This window comes from Mya arenaria, chromosome 8 (assembly GCF_026914265.1).
Source record: "Mya arenaria isolate MELC-2E11 chromosome 8, ASM2691426v1".
NCBI classification, from domain to species: Eukaryota; Metazoa; Mollusca; class Bivalvia; order Myida; family Myidae; genus Mya; species Mya arenaria.
The window spans coordinates 22,317,143-22,338,021 of NC_069129.1; the positions used below are offsets into that span (position 1 = coordinate 22,317,143).

At 35.4% G+C, this 20,879-nt stretch overlaps 2 protein-coding genes across 2 annotated transcripts in view; one reads left to right on the forward strand and one right to left on the reverse strand.

Annotated features, from left to right (window-relative positions):
* LOC128243659 (ribosome biogenesis protein bop1-B-like) overlaps positions 1-20,879 on the forward strand; it is a 30,440-nt gene that overhangs the window by 3,458 nt on the left and 6,103 nt on the right. Inside the window, exons 3-10 of the mRNA XM_052961544.1 lie at positions 294-521; positions 2,091-2,242; positions 5,684-5,804; positions 16,631-16,732; positions 17,023-17,145; positions 17,576-17,686; positions 18,182-18,343; positions 18,804-18,884. Of these exons, the coding sequence (XP_052817504.1) occupies positions 294-521; positions 2,091-2,242; positions 5,684-5,804; positions 16,631-16,732; positions 17,023-17,145; positions 17,576-17,686; positions 18,182-18,343; positions 18,804-18,884 (1,080 nt within the window). The remainder of the gene's footprint in view (positions 1-293; positions 522-2,090; positions 2,243-5,683; positions 5,805-16,630; positions 16,733-17,022; positions 17,146-17,575; positions 17,687-18,181; positions 18,344-18,803; positions 18,885-20,879) is intronic.
* Positions 7,292-15,646, reverse strand: LOC128243660 (uncharacterized). The gene is made up of 2 exons (XM_052961545.1): positions 15,219-15,646; positions 7,292-10,599 (listed from the first exon to the last, which is right to left on the reverse strand). Exons 1-2 carry the CDS (start codon positions 15,554-15,556, stop codon positions 9,198-9,200), a joined length of 1,740 nt encoding a protein of 579 aa, XP_052817505.1. The 5' UTR covers positions 15,557-15,646; the 3' UTR covers positions 7,292-9,197.

Below are 20,879 nucleotides of genomic sequence, written 5' to 3' on the forward strand. Positions count from 1 at the left end.
TAGTACAATCATTTTTTTTTAAATACTAGATAGTACCTGAATTGTATTTTTATTCATCAATCATGTACAGTATTAAACTCGAAATTATTATTTGCATATATGTTTTGTCTGTGATTGATGTTTTATAAAGATTAAGCACAAAATAAAGGTGAGATAAATTTCGGGCTAGTTAAAACGACTTAGTCTCGGTAAGATTTCAGAGCTTTGAGCACTCATTAATGCTTAAAATCCCCAAATAGGTATTGTGAGAACTAGATAAATAAGGACACATATATCATTTCGGTACTTTACAGGATGAGAGCTGCAATGAAGATGGGGATGAAAGTGATGATGAAGACTCAAGTGACGAAGAAGACAATGATGATGATGACTTAGTTGATACAAAGCCAACCATGTTGTTTGACAATGATGATGACTTAGCTGATATAAAGCCAATCAAGTTGTTAGACAATGATGAAAGTAAACCATCTGCCTCGAAAGTTAATTTTGATGAGTATGCTGAAGATTCGTCAGATGAAGAGGTAAAAAACTCATCTTTAAAAGGACCTCAGATGTTGTATATATATATACTGTTTGATTAAAAAGGTAATACGCTAATGTCTGAAAGCGGCTGAATTCTGGTTCATGTGATCTTGTTTGCTGTATCATAAATGAATTTAAGTACATTTTACATTAAGTAATTACAGTTTCTATATTTGACTCGCCCCCTTTTTTAAATGAAATCACACTTAAAATGACCGATTTTGCAATCTTTGTTAAAAAAAACTTTTTCATAAAGTTTTTAAGATTTCCTTTTTGTGTGTACGCAAAACCCTTTCAAATGAAACCAAAACAATATGAGGTCACCAGGCATCATAAATTAAACAAATTTGTGGGTCAGATTCCTTAAAGTGACACTTATATTCAAAATCAAAGCATACATGTATGTATAACAAACACCAATTTTGACATATAAACTTGTAACTTCTTACTAAATAAGGCATTTATGCAAAATATTAACTACTGATAACAAGATTGTAACCGTGTATTTAACAGCAGAAAGAGTCAAAATATTAAATGGTTGGTGAATGCCAAAAAAGATGTACTGTGATCTACTATAGTCTCGTTAAGTAGAAATACCGTGTTTTATGCTCATTTTTCTTCAAATTAAACTAGGTATCCTTCATAAGAACCCTTGATTTCGACATTTATTCATCTTTTTTTGAATATTAAAACAATATGATTAATTGTGGTACATCTTATCTGGGAGTAAGCGTGCATCTTTAAAGCAGCACTCACACGGATTGACAGTTTTGTCATTTCTTATAAAAAATTGTCTCAGAATCAGCTTATTTTGGCATTCAAGTTAGTCATATAATGTAACTTTCAATCAACCAGTTACATTCATTCGAAAAATTTCAATTTCTTCAAGAGTGAGTTATGATTAAAGCCATAAAACATCAATTTTCAATCGTAAATATGAAAAACTGCAATCTAATCTTTATTCAGCCTTCTTATATCACTGGTTTTAAGACATTAAAAAAAATTATGGAAAAATTGGCTCATTACGAGACAAAATATTAGAAAAATTGTAAAACAATCAGTGAGAGTGCAGCTTTAACACAATCTTGGTGTATTGCATACATTTATTTCTTTAGAAAACGGATGGTAATATGTATGTCATCACTGCAAACTCTTGTACAATGCCCTACAACTATTATGTAGACTTAATTATACACTCAACAAAATAAAGGGTCTCATTTACAGTTGTTCACCTATTGAAATAGAACAATTGACATATGCCAAGCACATTCTAGGAAGGTTGCTTATAGAAATGTAATTATGGGTATTGATATAGACGTTTATTAATAAGAATGCAAGGCTCTCGAGACTAGAGGTATTTGTAAAAGTTAAAAGAGATGTTCAAAAAGTGACCTCTAATTAATTTCGTAGAGTGTAATACATGCCTTTTTTATAGAATTAAAAATGTTAACATGTTGATGGACTGATTTCTAAGAAGAATAGTGACTTTGATAAAGTCTTTAAAAGGCTTTGCACACTCAAGTTTCTATTTCCACAGTTAAACGTTCTATATTTCATTTCCATCACAGGATATCCGTAACACCGTGGGTAACATCCCGATGGAATGGTACAAGAATTTCAAACACATTGGCTACGATGTTGAGGGACGACGCCTGATTAAACCACAGCAGGGAGATAACTTGGATGACTTCCTGAATAAAGTTGATGATCCTAACTACTGGTAGGCAGATTTGGATTGTCTCCCTTGTATTAATCAAATTTTATGTTACTTTTTAGTACATTTCAATATAAACAGATACTAAATATATCAATTTTAAGTTACAAGGATGTGGCAAAAGACTTGTAGCTTTTACTCAACCGATAACTCCTTTTCTATACTTTCTCTTTTTATTATTTTTAAGAATTTGGCAATTTTTTATCAGACCCACTCGTTTTTTTCTTGGTTCGTGTGTCAGACGAGTATTGTGAACTCTGGAAGTAAAATTATCTACATGTATGGTTAAAAGGCAAAAATGCAGTATAAGCCAATATTTGGACTCTCTTGGCCTGTTATGTACAACATCAGGGGCCATGATGACATGCATGTACAGTTTCAAGTCCGAAGTCAGACTCGGCAGGCAAATCTACAAATCTTCATTTTCGTTGTAACTTTTTTTCTAATTGAGAATTTATTTTTAAATTTGCTGAGTTTTAACCTTTTAAACTTGTCCAATTATGTCAAACATATGGAGAAAAGATGATTTTTATGCCCCCGAAGGTGGGCATATTAAAATCGCACCGTCCGTCCGGCTCTGTAACTTTCCCTTGTAGGGGCAGATTTTAAAATAACTCGCCACATGTGTTCCACATACCAAGACGACGTGTGGCGTGCAAGACTCGTGTCCCTACCTCAAAGGTCAAGGTCACACTTAGTGTTTATTCACAATGGAGTGCTGCATATAAGGACATAGAATATAGGTTGTCGTGTCCGGGCTGTAACTTTCTCTTGTATGGACAGATTTTAAAATAACTTGCCATATGTGTACCACATACCAAGACAACGTGTCATGTGCAAGACCCGTGCCCCTTCCTCAAAGGTCAAGGTCACACTTAGTGTTTATTCACAATGGAGTGCTGCGTATAAGGACATAGAGTATAGTTTGTCGTGTCCGGGCTGTAACTTTCCCTTGTATGGACAGATTTTAAAATAACTTGCCACATGTGTTCCACATACCAAGACGACGTGTCGCGTGCAAGACCCGTGTCCCTACCTCAAAGGTCAAGGTCACACTTAGTGTTTATTCACAATGGAGTGCTGCATATAAGGACATAGAGTATAGGTTGTCGTGTCCGGGCTGTAACTTTCTCTTGTATGGACAGATTTTAAAATAACTTGCCACATGTGTACCACATACCAAGACGACGTGTCGCGTGCAAGACCCGTGTCCCTACCTCAAAGGTCAAGGTCACACTTAGTGTTTATTCACAATGGAGTGCTGCATATAAGGACATAGAGTATAGGTTGTCGTGTCCGGGCTGTAACTTTCCCTTGTATGGACAGATTTTAAAATAACTTGCCATATGTGTTCCACATACCAAGACGACGTGTACCGTGCAAAACCTGTGTCCCTACCTCAAAGGTCAAGGTCACACTTAGTGTTTATTCACAATGGAGTGCTGCATATAAGGACATAGAGTATAGGTTGTCGTGTCCGGGCTGTAACTTTCCCTTGTATGGACAGATTTTAAAATAACTTGCCACATGTGTTCCACATACCAAGACGACGTGTCGCGTGCAAGACCGGTGTCCTTACCTCAAAGGTCAAGGTCACACTTAGTGTTTATTCACAATGGAGTGCTGCATATAAGGACATAGAGTATAGGTTGTCTTGTCCGGGCTGTAACTTTCCCTTGTATGGACAGATTTTAAAATAACTTGCCACATGTGTTCCACATACCAAGACAACGTGTCACGTGCAAAACCCGTGTCCCTACCTCAAAGGTCAAGGTCACACTTAGTGTTTATTCACAATGGAGTGCTGCATATAAGGACATAGAGTATAGGTTGTCGTGTCCGGGCTGTAACTTTCTCTTGTATGGACAGATTTTAAAATAACTTGCCACATGTGTTCCACATACCAAGACCACGTGTCGCGTGCAAGACCGGTGTCCCTACCTCAAAGGTCAAGGTCACACTTAGTGTTTATTTACAATGAAGTGCTGCATATAAGGACATAGGGTATAGGTTGTCGTGTCCGGGCTGTAACTTTCCCTTGTATGGACAGATTTTAAAATAACTTGCCACATGTGTTCCACATACCAAGACGACGTGTCGCGTGCAAGACCCGTGTCCCTACCTCAAAGGTCAAGGTCACACTTTGTGTTTATTCACAATGGAGTGCTGCATATAAGGACATAGAGTATAGGTTGTCGTGTCCGGGCTGTAACTTTCTCTTGTATGGACAGATTTTAAAATAACTTGCCACATGTGTTCCACATACCAAGACGATGTGTCGCGTGCAAGACCCGTGTCCCTGCCTCAAAGGTCAAGGTCACACATAGTGTTTATTCACAATGGAGTGCTGCATATAAGGACATAGAGTATAGGTTGTCGTGTCCGGGCTGTAACTTTCCCTTGTATGGACAGATTTTAAAATAACTTGCCACATGTGTTCCTTATACCAAGACGACGTGTCACTTGCAAGACCCGTGTCCCTACCTCAAAGGTCAAGATCACACTTAGTGTTTATTCACAATGGAGTGCTGCATATAAGGACATAGAGTATAGGTTGTCGTGTCCGGGCTGTAACTTTCCCTTGTATGGACAGATTTTAAAATCACATGCTACATGTGTTCCACATACGAAGACGACGTGTCTTGTGCAAGACCCATGTCCCTACCTCTAAGGTGAAAGATACAGTGTTTATTCACAAGGGAATTCTGAATATAAGGACTTAACAGTGTAGGTTGTCAAGTATGGGTGGTATTTTTTTATGTTCAGAGGCAATTTAAAATAACTTGCCATATGTATTTGACACGTAAAGGCAAGATCAACTTTTCATGTACTGACCTTGTTCGTAGGTCAATGTCACACTCGGGGGCATTCGTCACATACTGTGACAGCTCTTGTTTATTTAATTAAAATGCGTTTCTGAGTCTGATTCAAACTCGGACTTGAGACTGTTCGTAATCATGTGCCTTGATATGGTTTCTAACAGAGAAATTCCAATCATTATTATTATTATGGCTGTCTACACTATCAAGGTAAAAAAGAGAATAAATGATAAATAACCTTACTGAATAACACAAAGTAAAGGCAAATCCTTGAAACTGATGTTTTATCAGTCAGCCTTGAAAAGGGAACTTTTAAGCGAATGCCATTAGAGCCTGTTTTTAAATCATTTGTAGGCCAAAATGGAAAATATTCAATCAGACTCCTGGATAAGAAAGCTGGAAATCTAACACTTGTGCTTGGCATGATATTTTTTATCAAAACCGGTTTTATACTAAATATATTATTTGATCAGGCCTTGAGAGCATTTAAACAGTGCAGGGGTTTGACAACTAGCTGCGTATATGCTGTTTTGTATGAATGCCAAAAAATACAAGTTCATCAGCATTAATACTAGGGCAAGTGTGTTTCTCACTGACTGGTAGCTTATAAATGCTTTCATTTGATCAGGCGTACAGTTTACAACAAGTTGACCGGTCAGAACATTGTGCTGAGCAAGGAGGATGTTGAGTTGATACAGAATCTACAGAGAAAGAAACATCCAACACTCGCTAATGAGGAACAATATGAGGTAAGCTTTTTCCCCTTTAACATTTTGAGCGTAGAATTAAGGCAAACTCACACAAACACACTGCTGGTTGTGTCCTACATGTAAGTCCTGTAATTGACATGATGTTGAAAAGTATCATTCAAGCATAATCGCTCATGAGTTTGCTTCACAATAGATTGGATTGAAACAACTTTCAAGTGAACTTGTATGTGGTTTATCCAGGGCTTCATCACTCTCTATTCATTTGTTTGAAGATTTTTAAAAAGCTTGACTATTCGAAAAATAGGTGGGCTATACTACTCACCCCAGCGTCGGTGTCCGGGTAAAGTTGTAGGGCAAGTTGGGATTTTCACTTATAAGTCCAATACCCTTCATTCAATTGACTTAATACTTCACACAGTTGTTCAGAGCCATCACATAATGAGGTTAGATAACTCCATATTATCTTTTATACAAATTATGGCCCCTGATTGACTATGGAACTTAGGTTAAAGTTTTAGGGCAGGGTGGGATATTTATTAATAACCTCTATACCCTTCATTCAATTGACTTAATACTTCACGAATTGTCCAGGACCGTTACCCAATGAGGTTACATAACTCCATATCCTTAATACAAGTTATTGCCCCTGATTGACTTAGGTTAAAGTTTTAGGCAAGTAAAAGTTAAGGGCAGGTTGGGATTTTAATAAAAAAACTTCTATACAGTTCATTCAATGCACTTAATAAAATTCAAAATTATTTATGACCATCTTACAACAAGAAACATAACTCCATTTTAACCCCAAATACAAATTATGGCCCTTGAATTTCTTTTTAATTTCTTTTGAAAGGCATATTGTATATTCTTAACCACATTTTCATAATGGGAAATCAAGTTAAGCTTGCGTCATTGTTCGGGTGGGCTGATGGGAGGGCAGCATCAAAGTCACCTTATGTATCGAATAATTTTAGTTAGGTTTGACATAAAGAGACCAAACTTGGTAATATAACACCGTTATTATATTCACTTCTAAGTCAAAGCGGCGTAGTGGAGCGGGCTGTCTTATGACGGCTCTTGTTAACCAGGTTTTCTCATTGCGAAAAAATTACATTTGTTGTTGTTAGAGTAGGCGGCCAGTGTCAAAACCACCTATGAAACTGATTTACTATAGTTAGGGTGGACATATCTCGACCAATCTTAATTTATAGGAAGAAGTTAAGGATCCATACCTTTTATGGGATTGCGTTTTATGCCCCTACGATCAAGGTCACTGTTAATAAAAATAGAAAAACAGTTGAAACTGAATAACTTTAATTAGGATTGACATATCTTCACTGAAATTGGTACATAGGAAGAGTTTATGGAACCTGTTTATGGAATTGATTTTGTGGCCAAGGTCAAGGTCACTGTTACTAAAAATAGAAAAAGGGTTGAAACTGAATAACTTTAGCTAGGGTTGACATATCTTGCTAAAACTTTGTATTATGGAGGACCTCAAAGGAATTGCATTTGAGGTCTCAAAGGTCAATACCCTGAGTATATTTACTGCAGAAGCCATGTGCTCATGAATTATTAAAGATGTAAATGTTGTATGTTTGATTGAACGCCTCCGGCAATTTAGAAAAGGTGAGAAGCTAAGGTTGAATATGAATATTAATGTATTATGAAGTTCTGCTAGCCTATTTTTCCACTGTTTATTCTGTAGAGTAATTGGTATAAAATAGTGCAGGTTCCGATGATGATTTTAATACTTGTTGAAGGCAATAGTACAAGTAGGAGAGACATGTTGTACTATTTTCACATAAAACTTAACCAGCTTGTTTATTCACATTACGGTTTATTGGAGTACGTAGTGCACATTAAATTACCCAGTATTATATAACATAGTGATTAATTTGATTAACAAAGGAAAAAATACACATGATTAGTTATTGATAAAAAATTATTATAATATGAAAATTCACTTTATCTTGATCATTTTGTATATCCTGTTTTCTTTCATGCTTTACGATGAAATATGGGGTTTTAACAGTGAAATAACAACAGTGAAAATATCAATTTGATATTTTCACTGCAAAATAAGGAGTGAAAATATCAACTTTCAGAACTACTTTGAAATTCCTTTGTTGTTACATGTACTTGCCTTGATCAAAACAGAACACTGGACTTCCGTAAATTATGTCAAAAAAATGTTTAAAAAAATAAAGAAATATTTTATAAATTTAAATAAATATATAATTGGAAATTAACAACTTACCGCTTATTACCGGTTATCCCGTTTATCAAACATTTTACTGATCTTTGAAGTTGAATGTTCGAACATTTGCTTTCATACCAAACAAATTACAGACAAAAACAACTGTTCGAACATAAATAAAATTTTATATCATCGTTCAAATGTATTTTGAACTGTTAACCGTTGTAGTACGTAAAATGAGCTTCCTGGAGAATTCACACAACAATTTAGATCCGATATTTTTTACCCCACCCACACCTCAAAATGTGCCAACAAACTAGCGTGGCATTTTCTCTTTATCTGGAAAACAAACATTTTAAAGCGAAACAGACTGGTCTCTGACAGTAAGATGACTGAATATTAACTTACTATAAAAACACGCGTACATGCAGTCTTAAACAAAGAAAAATGGTTAAAATCCAATGAGTATCCACATTTGTTTTGCTAACACATTTGACCTTCCAAATTTTCATTCTTTAAATAGCGGGGTAGTAATTTGGTTATGTATTCATGCCCATCTTAAAATAAAAAGTGTTTTCATTATTTTTTGGAACATATGTGCACTAATAATACTTCATTGTTTACTGTTCATAAAGCTTTGCAATAAAAAACGAGCGAAAATTAAGCTATAAGAATGAATAGCAGAGAACTATTTCTCAGCAAACAGACAGTAGAAAAGTTGACAGCTATAATTATGCACGAGGGGCGCCCCACGGGTAGCGGCGTAAAGCCCACCCTTTTCAAAAAAGGGGGGTAATTCAGAAATAAATAAAGAACAAATAAAACTCCGAAAATAAGCATAAAAGAAACAGAAAATTTGTTTATTTCAGTGTAAGATCGTATTTAATTTCACTCGTGATCATAGAAAAAACTACATTTTCACTCGTGGCTTCGCCACTCTTGAAAATATGTTTTTCTATGACACTCGTTAAATAAAATACGATCTTACACTGAAATAAACAAATATCCTTTATATCATCACTAAATAAAACCCTCCCCGATAACATCCATTAAATTACAATTTTGTTTATAGCTAACACATAAATGCACTTAAAATAAAATGTAACACACATAATACACACATGATAACAATATTACTAGGTTGTATTTGATCTCTGTGTAATAGTGTTTCCATTCAGCACATCGTCAACTCTGTTCACAACTGATTCCTGTTGTAGACATTTTCCTCTGTCTCTCTACTGTAGTTCCATCACCAGAATATCATTTTGTTCTCCCACAACAATTAGCCTGCCAGTGTGAGTACTGTAACAGGCTGCCTTTGGATGGAAGATGCCATCCCCCTCCCTGACCAGTGTGGCCAGCTTCTTCTTGCCTTGCTGGTCAACCTGCACCACTGTGTTGTTGTGCCCTGAACACACAAACACATGGCCATCCTCACTCACATGTACACCATATGCAAAATACATGTCTGGATCATGCAGTGTAGCTAGAATGTTGCCATTCATATCAATTGTAATTAGTTCGGGATTGTAATAGTTACTTATGTAGATCTTATTGCCATCTTGGTTCAAATCAAAGTGAATCACTGTCTGCCTTCCTGATCTGTTTTCAAGTATCGTCTTGACTTGCTTGCCGGCTTTGGTGTAGATGTACAGGGCTGTGATGGAGCCGACATAAAGCTGGTCCCCATGGTGCCTGATGGACATGCAGTCGTGGTCAACTGAGAACTTCCTGGTCATCATAATGGTGCCAGCTGACACGGTGAGAAAGTGGACCTCATGCCTGACAGCTGGAGGCCAGTTAACTGCTACAGCCACCTGATTTCCTGTGATATGACATATGTCCTTGGGCTCTATAGGGACATCACACTGGGCTATTACCTTATACTCCCTGTTCAATACCTTCACTCTGTTATGGCGGTTATCTGCAAGAATGATCTCTCCTGTTGGAAGTTCTGTTATACCAATAATATAACAGACATCTGTATCTGGCTTGGCTTTCACATTAAATGTTGATTTGTTCTCAGTCTTTAAAACCCTGAAGATATGAGTCTGTTTAGAAGACTTAATGTCAGACAGATGATGTTCAATCTGTATTTCAGAGTTTTCTAGAACATTGCCCAGTGTGTTAAAATCAGACAGCAGTTTGGTAATTGTGGTTTCAGGCTTGAATGTTGCAGTCAGTTCAGGTTTGGTCGATAACTCCTGGAGCAGGCTGTTGGCCTCTGCCATCTTCTTTTCACACTTCCTGAAGCCAATGTAGGAGCTTGGCTCATCGTCCTTGCTCTGGGCTTGAATGGTATCCATCAAGGCCTTCAGCTGGTCATGGATGCTTGTGCAGGAGTCAATGTCCTTCTGTAGTGTGTCATCCATGTTAGCCAGGACACTGTCCATCTGTTCCACTGTCTTCTTCTCCATCTCATCTAGCAGCTTGTTCAGTGACGTCCTCAGGTCCTTGATCTTTGTCAGCATAGACTTGCCAGAGGTCTTCAAGGAGCCTTGGTTCTTCTTTCTGACCTCTCTTATTTGGTTTAGACTTGTTGTTACATTAGCAACCTTAGAGGGAAGCTGCTTGAAGTCTGCCATCTTGTGTATATCCTTGGCCAGGTCTGAGATCAAATTGATGCTTCTGCACATCCTGTTGTAGAGAGAATTAAATAAAGAAAATTTGTGACAGGAGGACAGTTCATAGAATCAAAAATGTAGTTGTATGTGTGAACTGTCTTTGATTTCTGTGAAAAGATAAACAAGTTAATCCAAATATTTATCAACAGGCCATTGATTGAACTATGTGTGTGCAAGTGTTTTTTGTCTAGGAATATGCTTTTGTTGTCTCTTTGTTATCCCCCGCCTTGAAAAGGCGAGGGGATATAGTAATGGTAGGCACGTTTGCGTGCGTGCGTGTGCGTCAGTCCGTCCGTCCCACATTCATTTCTTTGCATCTTCTCTTACATTTCTCATGATATTTCTACCAAACTTTCACAGATTGATGATCATAAAGTGAAGCAGCGCATATTGTCGGGCTTTCCCGATTCAACTATTTTTGAAAGAGTTCTTGCCCTTTGCTTATTTTACCTTTATTTTACATTTAAAATTGGTTTCTTCGCAACTCCTCTTACGTTTTTCATGCGATTTCTACCAAACTTTCACAGATTGATGAACATAAAGTGTTGCAGCGCATATTGTCTGGCTTTTGCGATTTGACTATTTTTGAAAGAGTAATTGCACTTTGCTTATTTTACATTTAGAATTGGTTTCTTCGCAACTCCTCTTACGTTTTACATGCGATTTCTACCAAACTTTCACAGATTGATGACTATATAGTGACGCAGCGCATATTGTCGGGCTTTTGCGATTCGACCATTTTGAAAGAGTTATAGCCCTTTTTTTATTTTACATTTAATATTGGTTTCTAAATCGCAACTCCTCTTATGTTTATGACTATATAGTGACGCAGCGCATATTGTCAGGCTTTTGCAATTTGACCTTTTTTGAAAGAGTTATTGCCCTTTCTTAATTTTACGCATTTCTTATGTTCCTGAGAAACTACCCTTACCATTGATTGGCTTTCGTTACAAAGTTAGACAAAAGTCAAGGTCGTGATGACCTCAAGCTGAAAATCAATTTTCAGCACATGTACCTCAAACTTGGTACACAGGTTGGTAATGACTAGCAGATCAGTGATATTGATTTTGAGGTTGGTAGGTGAAAGGTCAAGTTTATGGTGAGTGACCTCGAGCTTAACCCTTTACTTCATGTAAACCTAAGCCATCTCAGGCTGCCAGTGTATGGCTTATCAGTTCATATCAGTACCCCTACTTCATAGGAGATTATTGATATTATTGGAATTTTAACCCTCTTGTATTACAAACCTATTTTCTTAGTATTTCTTTTGGTTTAATCAATAAGTCATCAATGTAAAGTTTATAGAGAATTAAATTTCCAATCCATTCATATAAATTTTATTTTGTTATCTAAATTATTTCCGCATGATGTTCATAAATAAACAGAAAAATATGTCAAATTTGATGAAAATTAATTTTTATTACACTTTTATTTAACACAAAATATTATATAAACAACATATTTTTATAATTCATTTAATGCAACCTGAATTGAAACCAAGATGGACAGAATTAAAAAATAATTCACAACAAAGAAGCACGGTATATTTATATATATGAAACAGAAGAAAAAAAAAGAAAAGTTGATCAACAGTCACAGTACATATAACTTTCGGTTATTAACACTACAATGTACAAATAAAGTTATTATTCAACTACTAAATGAGGCCTTCATGTTGTTGTTTACTAAATTTATATCGTTTATTGCCTGTCCAGGTATAGTTCTGGCTTCCATAACTTTAATGTTGATATTTATTTTTTTGATGTTTACAACACATTAAAGTTATGGCGGAACCCCCATATAAAAGTCAACCAGAATCAACTAAGTAAGATGATGACTCTGCAATCACATGACCATGATGACGTCGCTGGATTCTATTTATAGCATCGGATTCACATTGTTCATTTAGTTGAAACCAATTGCAGTAAGGTTGAAAATACCTTTTGATAAGTAAAAACAACTTATTTATTCCAATTTTGTTTTTAGTTATTTACTTATTATTCGAAATAGAAAAAATAACAGCAAAATAAACACTACATGTGTGAGGTCAAATGTAGGTCACATGGGTATTTTCTGAAAATCTTGTTATCACGTGATTAAATTTGAAAACAACTATGACCTAGTTAAGGAATGCTTATAATCGGATTTATTAAAATGATAAATTAACTATCTATAAAGCGTTTTTTGGTTTTTAAAATGTGTTTGTGAACTGCATTTTACTTCATTTACCTGAGGATATAGTTATTTTGTCTGTACAATGCATACAAGTGAAATAACAGCGTGACATAAAAATGTCACGAATTCTGGTAGGGTTTGGATACGGCGTTCTCTTCAGCTAACACGTCCAAAAAGGTAATATATAACGTGTTCGCTGAAGTTCTTTAGCTAGTCCAGGTATAGTTATAGTTATAACTTGCAGTATTGTGTAAATTTCCACGAGGAAAACGAGACAGGAATGCCCACAAACCTGCGCAGTCAACGTTTTACGCATCTTTGATACCAGTGACCTTATTTCGCGATTTTCCGAAATTCCGAATAGTAACATAGTGTTTTTTTAGTGCATTGTATTTATCCATGTTTATACTTCATGAATATGAATTTATAGCGAATAAACAAGCATCAGGTATGAAAATAAATGCCCCTACATTACGAATACGTAGGATTACGTATCTATGAAGCTATCGATAAAACATAAAGATCCGTATCTATAAAGCTATGGATAGATAAGTAAAATTGCGTATCTATGAAGTAAAGGGTTAAAATCTGTTGTTATCAATAACTGAAGAACTCGAACTTGCAGTGACTTGTCATTTCCTTGTACATACATTGCTCTTGTTACAGATCAATAAGAAGGTAGGGTAGGTCATCAAGAATATGTGTTACATAATCAAGGCTATCTGTCCATATGTAGTCTCAAAAGTCTGTCCTTCTGGGTCTTTCTGGAGCATTTGTCACATATTATCCTGTGACATCTCTTGTTTTTATTTTTTTGTGAACTGAACTGTTTTTCAGCAAAAAACATGTAATAAAATTATTGATCACAAGCTATACCTTGGTTGCAGTTAATTTAGCCATCACATATTTTTATGTATTACACATGTATAATATAACACTTTTTCTATTGGTCAGAAAATGTTTTACTCCGCATGTTTGAAAACAAATTAATGGAAAAAAATAATTGCATAAATTTGCAATATTTTAGCAAGTCATACCTTAATTTCTCATTTTGTATTAATGATAGGGGTTTATTTGAGAACAGTATAATAATTTTCCATCTAAATCTTCAGAGTTAAAGGTGATTTTTTGGTCTTGATTTTGCAGTGATTTTTTTTGGTGCAATTTACTGCCTTAAGGCTGTTTCCCCTTGCAAAAAAATGTCCATTTTTCCCCCCAAAAATAGAGTTTTTCCCAATTTGATAAATGCCTGTTATGTTCAATAGTGAATAAAAAAGCAATGAATTTCTTAATAAATAAACAAAATCTTGACAAGATTAACTCTTTCACAGAATAAAGTATGCATAAAAAGGTGAAAACATGTATATTTGCCATTATATTTCCTATTTTGATCTGATTTTGTATTTTTCCCAATCTGGATTTTTTTCCCAATTTGCAGGGCACAGGCGGTAAAAATATTTCCAAAAAAATCACTGTTTTGTGAAAAACATTTTGAATGACATACGGTACTGTACTTGATTTGTATAAACAGGAAATGATGTCATGAACATATAACACATTATGATGTTATTTTACAAGATATGAGAATCAGATTTTGTTTAACTATATTGTTTTTGTTATTATTCTTACTGGATATCGAATTATTATGCATTAACATAATTTAACGATCAGATTATTCTGTGGTTTAAATCATTCCGGGTACAACATTTCTGGAATGCATGTAGCGAGGGAAATGGCATTGCTTTGTTGTATTCGGCTCATGATCACTAGAACAGGTGAAATAGGTAGGTCGATCTTGCTATTTTCTACTGGAAAAGCATGTGATATAAAGAATCTGACACTCATCATCATATCATACATAATTTTATTCAACTCATCCATGAATTGTGTTAGTTAGTTTGCCAAAGGCTCGCTTACTAACATTTATTTCCTGAACTCTTTGAGTTCAATTGTGTATCATATGACGTCTATTTATGTCTAACACTTCTGACAGACTGAAACAGTTGTATAAGATGAATTATCTTTGTGGTATTTCCTTTATATCACACTTACAACTGTTAATTAAGTTATAATGATTCAAGGTTATCATTCTTAATGCTCAAATATGGAAAACTATATTTATATTCTTATTTCACCTGCTTATTGCTGTTCATTTTGATCACAATCTATATATCTGTGGACCTAGTTAGAGCTCATTTTGATTAGATTTGGTTGTTAGTGTGGACCTGTTTAAGATTTAATTTGATTTATGACTTCTACAACAATCATAAACAATGAAAATAAAACAAGATTAGACTCATTACAAAGGTTTTTAACAATCAGTTATGTTTGGAGAAGTAACAACTTGCTTTTCTCTTAATCTTGGCCACATAAATCCTATAATTATCAAAGATTTAATAACTTGTTACCAATATTACTTTGTCTGACTTCTTGAATCATATTAAGTAAATCACAAACCTGTGATTCAAGGTCACACAGAATTGGCAGCACATCTCAGCGTGGTCCTCACACAGAAGTTCAATGACCTTACTAGAGTGAAGGTCACATGAAATGAGGGTGTCGCCCCGCCCTCCCCACTTGTCCACATCCTCATAGCCCAACACAGCATGCTGTTTCATGATTTTGGAGTGAAATGTCAGGCATTGGTCACAGTAGTACTTAGAGCAATCCCTACAGAAATACTTGGCTTCAGTATTTAGCTTGTCTTCTTGACATGGAGAGCAGACAAAGTCATGGATCAAATCAGATGCCATTGACATTGAGTCTTTCAAGGACCCAGTGAGCTTTGAAGCCATTTTAAACCAGAAAGTTTGAGTATTCCATGCAATATTTCTGTTAAATGTCACAACTTTAAGCAAGATTTCAGTATTGAAGCTTTTGCGTCAACAAATCTTAACAAGGAAGTAAAATACATTCATTGATATCCGATAGCTGTGAATAATCACATTGAAGGAGAGTCATTTTATAATGCATGTTTATCATCATAAATTTTAACCTAACCAAGGGTGCAGAGATATGAATATTTTTATTCAAACAGGCTATTATCTGCAAATAAAAATATTAGCTATCATCAAAATCAACATGTTCTTTTGACTCTACAGATTCTAACTAAATATCCAGAAAGAGGCATAGAATGCTATTTGAAGCAGAGATTAAATAAACAATATATATAACTCTTTACATAGTTATATAGATAAGAAGGTATCCAACAATGTTTTCGCTGAAATGTTCAAGTAATAACCACATAACATAACTAATTCCTTGAAAGGTGAAAATGAATGAAATGTTAATTTAGTTATAAAAATTTTCATCTTTGTTCTAAAGGGCCTCCTAGGATCCCCTGTATCCTTTTTGTACTTTCAGAAATAATGTACAATACAATGAATACATGCATATTTTGGTACCAATCTTTTGATTTTTAAAAAAAAAAATTAGATTTGTTTTAATATGTAGTTTAAAACCATTAATGCTTTATACAGAAGATTACTTTAACACCATTTTCCAACGATGACAATACTGTTCTTATATAAAGCCTAATAAGGAAAATAAAAAAATAAAAAGCCTACCTACCCTACCTGTTTTTGAAACAAATGTAACCCTAACCAAATCAATTTTTTTTTTGCTTGAGCGACCTTCATACATGTAGTATATTATGATGCCTGGCCCCTGGAACTTATATTTGACAGGAAGTCCCCCAAAAGATACCAAACATACACCTGAACAAATACAAACTTATACACTACTGTTCGGCTTTTGTAATCATTATTCTTGTTTTGATACTATTCTTTTGGTAGCATTTCATAAATAATGAATACATTCATAACAGTATTTTTGAATTATCTGAATGTGTTTCTAATTCTGTGTTTCAGTCGTGGGTAGACTGGTTTTCCAGTGAAGTGATGATTCACCCCCTTTCAAACCAGCCCGAACACAAGAGGAGCTTTATACCCTCCAAATGGGAAAAACTCAAGGTTGGTAATTCTTATTTGGTACTCAGGAAGTATCTTGGTCATGGGTTGACTTATTTTTCATTAAAATGATAAATTATCTTCGCTCCAACTACCACCAACACAGGAGTTTAATACTCTCCAATTTATTGAAAATCAGGGTAGGTAGTTCTAAATGAGATTCATTTCTCAAGAAATTAAAGAAGTTGAAATAAAAAGGTTGAACTGGAGGAAGCCTGCAAGTATGATGAGAAAGCATTACCTGGGAGTATTATTCTTTTCAGTGACATAATATTGAACATTCTCTTTTACAGGTGGGTCAGATGGTGCATGCCCTGAAGATGGGCTGGATGAAACCTAGCAAGCCAGATGATGAAAAAGATGAGGAGGAGGATGATGAGCCAAATTTCTACATGATCTGGAATGATGACGATGACGTGAGTCGAGATTGCACAATAATTTTGTAGATTGAGGAAAAGCATTTTCAGCTTATCGGATTTTCAAAAAGCATGAAAGCCTTGGTGTTGCCTTAGCAATTTACTCAGAAACTGTTGAAGATATTCTGATGACACTTGAACCACATGTTTCAACTGACAATTCCCATTAGTAAAACAATGCCCTTACTGCTGACTTCATTAGCTGTTGAGTTAACCCTTTTTATGGTAAAAGATGGACAAGAATTATTAAGCATTATTCTTATCGCTGGAGTTCTCTTGTTATAGATTTGCATTTGGGTAGATTTCTTTCTTTAAATTAATATTTATTTCATGGTTCTCTTTAAACCCTTCAAAGCAGTTTGTAAATGTTTGAACATAGTTTTAATACCTTAAACAAAAAGAAAAATATTTAAATCATTTTCATTTACAGTCTGAGATGAACAAGCGATACCGCCAGCATATCCCGGCACCAAAGACATCACTGCCTGGGCACGCAGAGAGCTACAATCCTCCACCAGAGTATCTGCTCACTAAAGAAGAGGTTTGTTATGGCTTAAAAGAGCACATGCTTCAGTAAGGTTGCACTCTATATATATATGTAACCAAAAAACTGTGTGAAATAAATGTTAAACTACAATTTCTCATTATTTAGTTTTTAGTTTTAAATGGAGAATGGGCAAAAGCAAGCATACTTTGTCCCATATAACTATTACCTTAAATGAAAATGTTTAACATTTATTACATGTATACATGTGTATCTAAGTGCAATTACAAGTACAATAATTTCTGTTAAAAGGTAATAAATGTACTGTCATGAAATACACATCCAAAATCTGTTGCAACATAGGTTCACAGGGAAGATGGGATTGTTTTCACAGGAATGATGGGATTGTTTTGGCATTCTAGTATGTTATCTAAATTATCTATATCTTTTTTTCAGTGACCTTTTCCAGAAACAAATATGTGTGCTTCTCCGATTGGTGTAATTTGAGTAACTTTTACTCTAACTATATTTATACTTTCATTATACTTTCAGGAAGAGCGTTGGAAAGACAAAGACCCAGAGGATAGAAGAGTCAACTTCATACCCAAGAAGTTTCCCAACCTACGAACTGTTCCTGGTTACTCAACATTTATACAGGAGAGGTTTGAGCGATGTCTGGATCTGTACCTGTGTCCAAGACAGAGGAAAATGAGGGCAAGTGCCATAGAGAAATACTGGGATTTCTGTAATCTTATCTCCAGGGATTGATCTTAAACCTTAATCTGGCATGAAATTAATACAAGATGGACCCAAATCCCTTAAACATTGCTTTGTCCTTTTGCTAAGAAGGATAAGTCTGATAGTTTAGGGACTCCTGCATCCTTAAAGGTCTCCCTCTAGCTTGATCTCTGATCTTTTTATATACAATTTCTGAATTTTCTAATTTCAATTAAGATTATTTTATCTTAAGGCAATCATGGTAAACATAGTACACAGTAGCCAGAATTTCCTAGTGAAAATTGTTTTAGAGAACTATTAGACATGCCCGGTAAAAACAAATTGCTGATACTAAAACGCAGTGTCAATGTTAAGACTTCTTAAGCATGAACAAAAAATGTACATGTATGTCTCTTATGATTAAACTTATTGTAAATGTTTTTTAACGTTTTTGCAGATGAATGTTGATCCAGAAGATTTGATACCCAAACTGCCCAAACCCAAAGACCTTCAGCCTTTCCCTACCACACAGTCATTGGTAAGTTTGTCAATTTCTATGCCCACAAAGGGAGTCATATTGTAGTCACAGTAATTATGTCTCCTCCATTCATAAGGAGACATATTGTTTTTGCCCTAACCATCAGTCAGTCTGTACGTCACACTTTGTTTTCTTCTCAATAAAGGTGAAGAAACGGTTTCCGCTCAATAACTAAAGATCCTTTGGGTCCAGGAACATCATACTTGGTATGCTAGTTGTTCATGACCATTAGATGACCCCTATTGATTTTGAGGTCAAAAGGTCAAGGTTACCTTCTAGTAAAAAACAATATGTTGGCTGTGACCTTATGCTTAAAAATGGTTTCTGCTCAATAAATAAAGAATGCTTGTACCCAGGAACTTAATACTTGGTATGCTAGTTGATCATGGCTATTAGATGACACCAATTGATTTTGAGATCCGTAAGTCAAAGGTCAAGGTCACCGTGACCATGAGGTGTAGAAACGGTTTCCGCTCAATAACTAAAGATCCTTTGGGTCCAGGAACATCATACTTGGTATGCTAGTTGTTCATGACCAGTAGATGACCCCTATTGATTTTGAGATCAAAAGGTCAAAGGTCAAGGTAACCTTCTGGTAAAAAAACAATATGTTGGCGGTGACCTTATGCTTAAAATGATTTCTGCTCAATAAATAAAGAACGCTTGTACCCAGGAACTTAAAACTTGGTATGCTAGTTGGTCATGACTAGTAGATAACACCAATTGATTTTGAGATCACTAAGTCAAAGGTCAAGGTCGCCATGACCTTGAGGTAAAGAAACGGTTACCGCTCAGTAACTAAAGAACGCTTGCACCCAGGAACTTCATACTTGGTATGCAAGTTTATCATGACTAGTAGATGACCCCTTTTGATTTTGTAATCAGTCCGTTAGTCAGTCAGTCAGTCCGTCAGTCTGTATGTCACACTTTGTTTCCGCTCAATTAATAAAGAACACTTGCACCAAGGAACTTCGTATTTGGTATGCTAGTCGGTCATGACTAGTAGATGACCCCTATTGATTTTGAGATCAGTAGGTCAAAGGTCAAGGTTGCCGTGACCTTGAGGTGAGGAAACAGTTACCGCTCATTAACTAAAGATCACTTGCACTCAAGAACTTGGTATGCAATTTGGTCATATAGATGATCCTTAATGATTTTGTGATCAGTAGGTCAAAGGTCAAGGTCACGATGACCTTGAGCTGAAAAATAATTTCCGATCAATTATTGAATAATGCTTGCGCCCAGGAACTTCATACAATACAAACTTAGTTTACATTTTCCAAGATTAATCAACAACACTTTTTTCTCTTCACTATTTAATACGGGTGAATAAACCAAACTTCACTGTTGGTTCGTCTCCAGTCCAAAATTACAAATTTCATGTCCATCATTTATTTTTCCTCAGCTACGACCACACAATAGGAGAGACAAGCACTTTTTCAAAAAAGCAATCTCTAGTTTGTGTCTGTTCGTTACCATCAAGTCTCAGCTGTAACTAAACCCAAATTGATTCGAATTTCAATCAAACTTCACAGAATAGTACAGAAGCATGGAGTGGCGTGTTGCACATGTGCTCCCGTCACTGAGTTCATAGTTACACTTTCAGGTCTGTTGGTTAATTTGACCATGCCAACAAGGCCAATTAGGGTCATTTGCCACATTCCTGTGATAGCTCCTGATCATTTTTTACTTAAACAAAAGTCAAAATAAACCATAAAAAATGAATATATTGTCAGGCTTATATGAATGGTAAGTCAAAATACAAAACAATGAAGCAAACAGAAACTAAGGTCATATCTTAGACTTTCGGTCTTATCTTGACAAAACATATGCAAGGGTCATACACGGGCATGGTTCATTTCAGGCAGCGAGTATATGGGTGGATATGAACCTGACAAACGTACAACCATGGTATATCTAATCCAAGAATTTACAAATGTCTAAGTATGTTGTGTGACTGTTGACCCAAACAGTCAGCAAGATATTATGATAAAT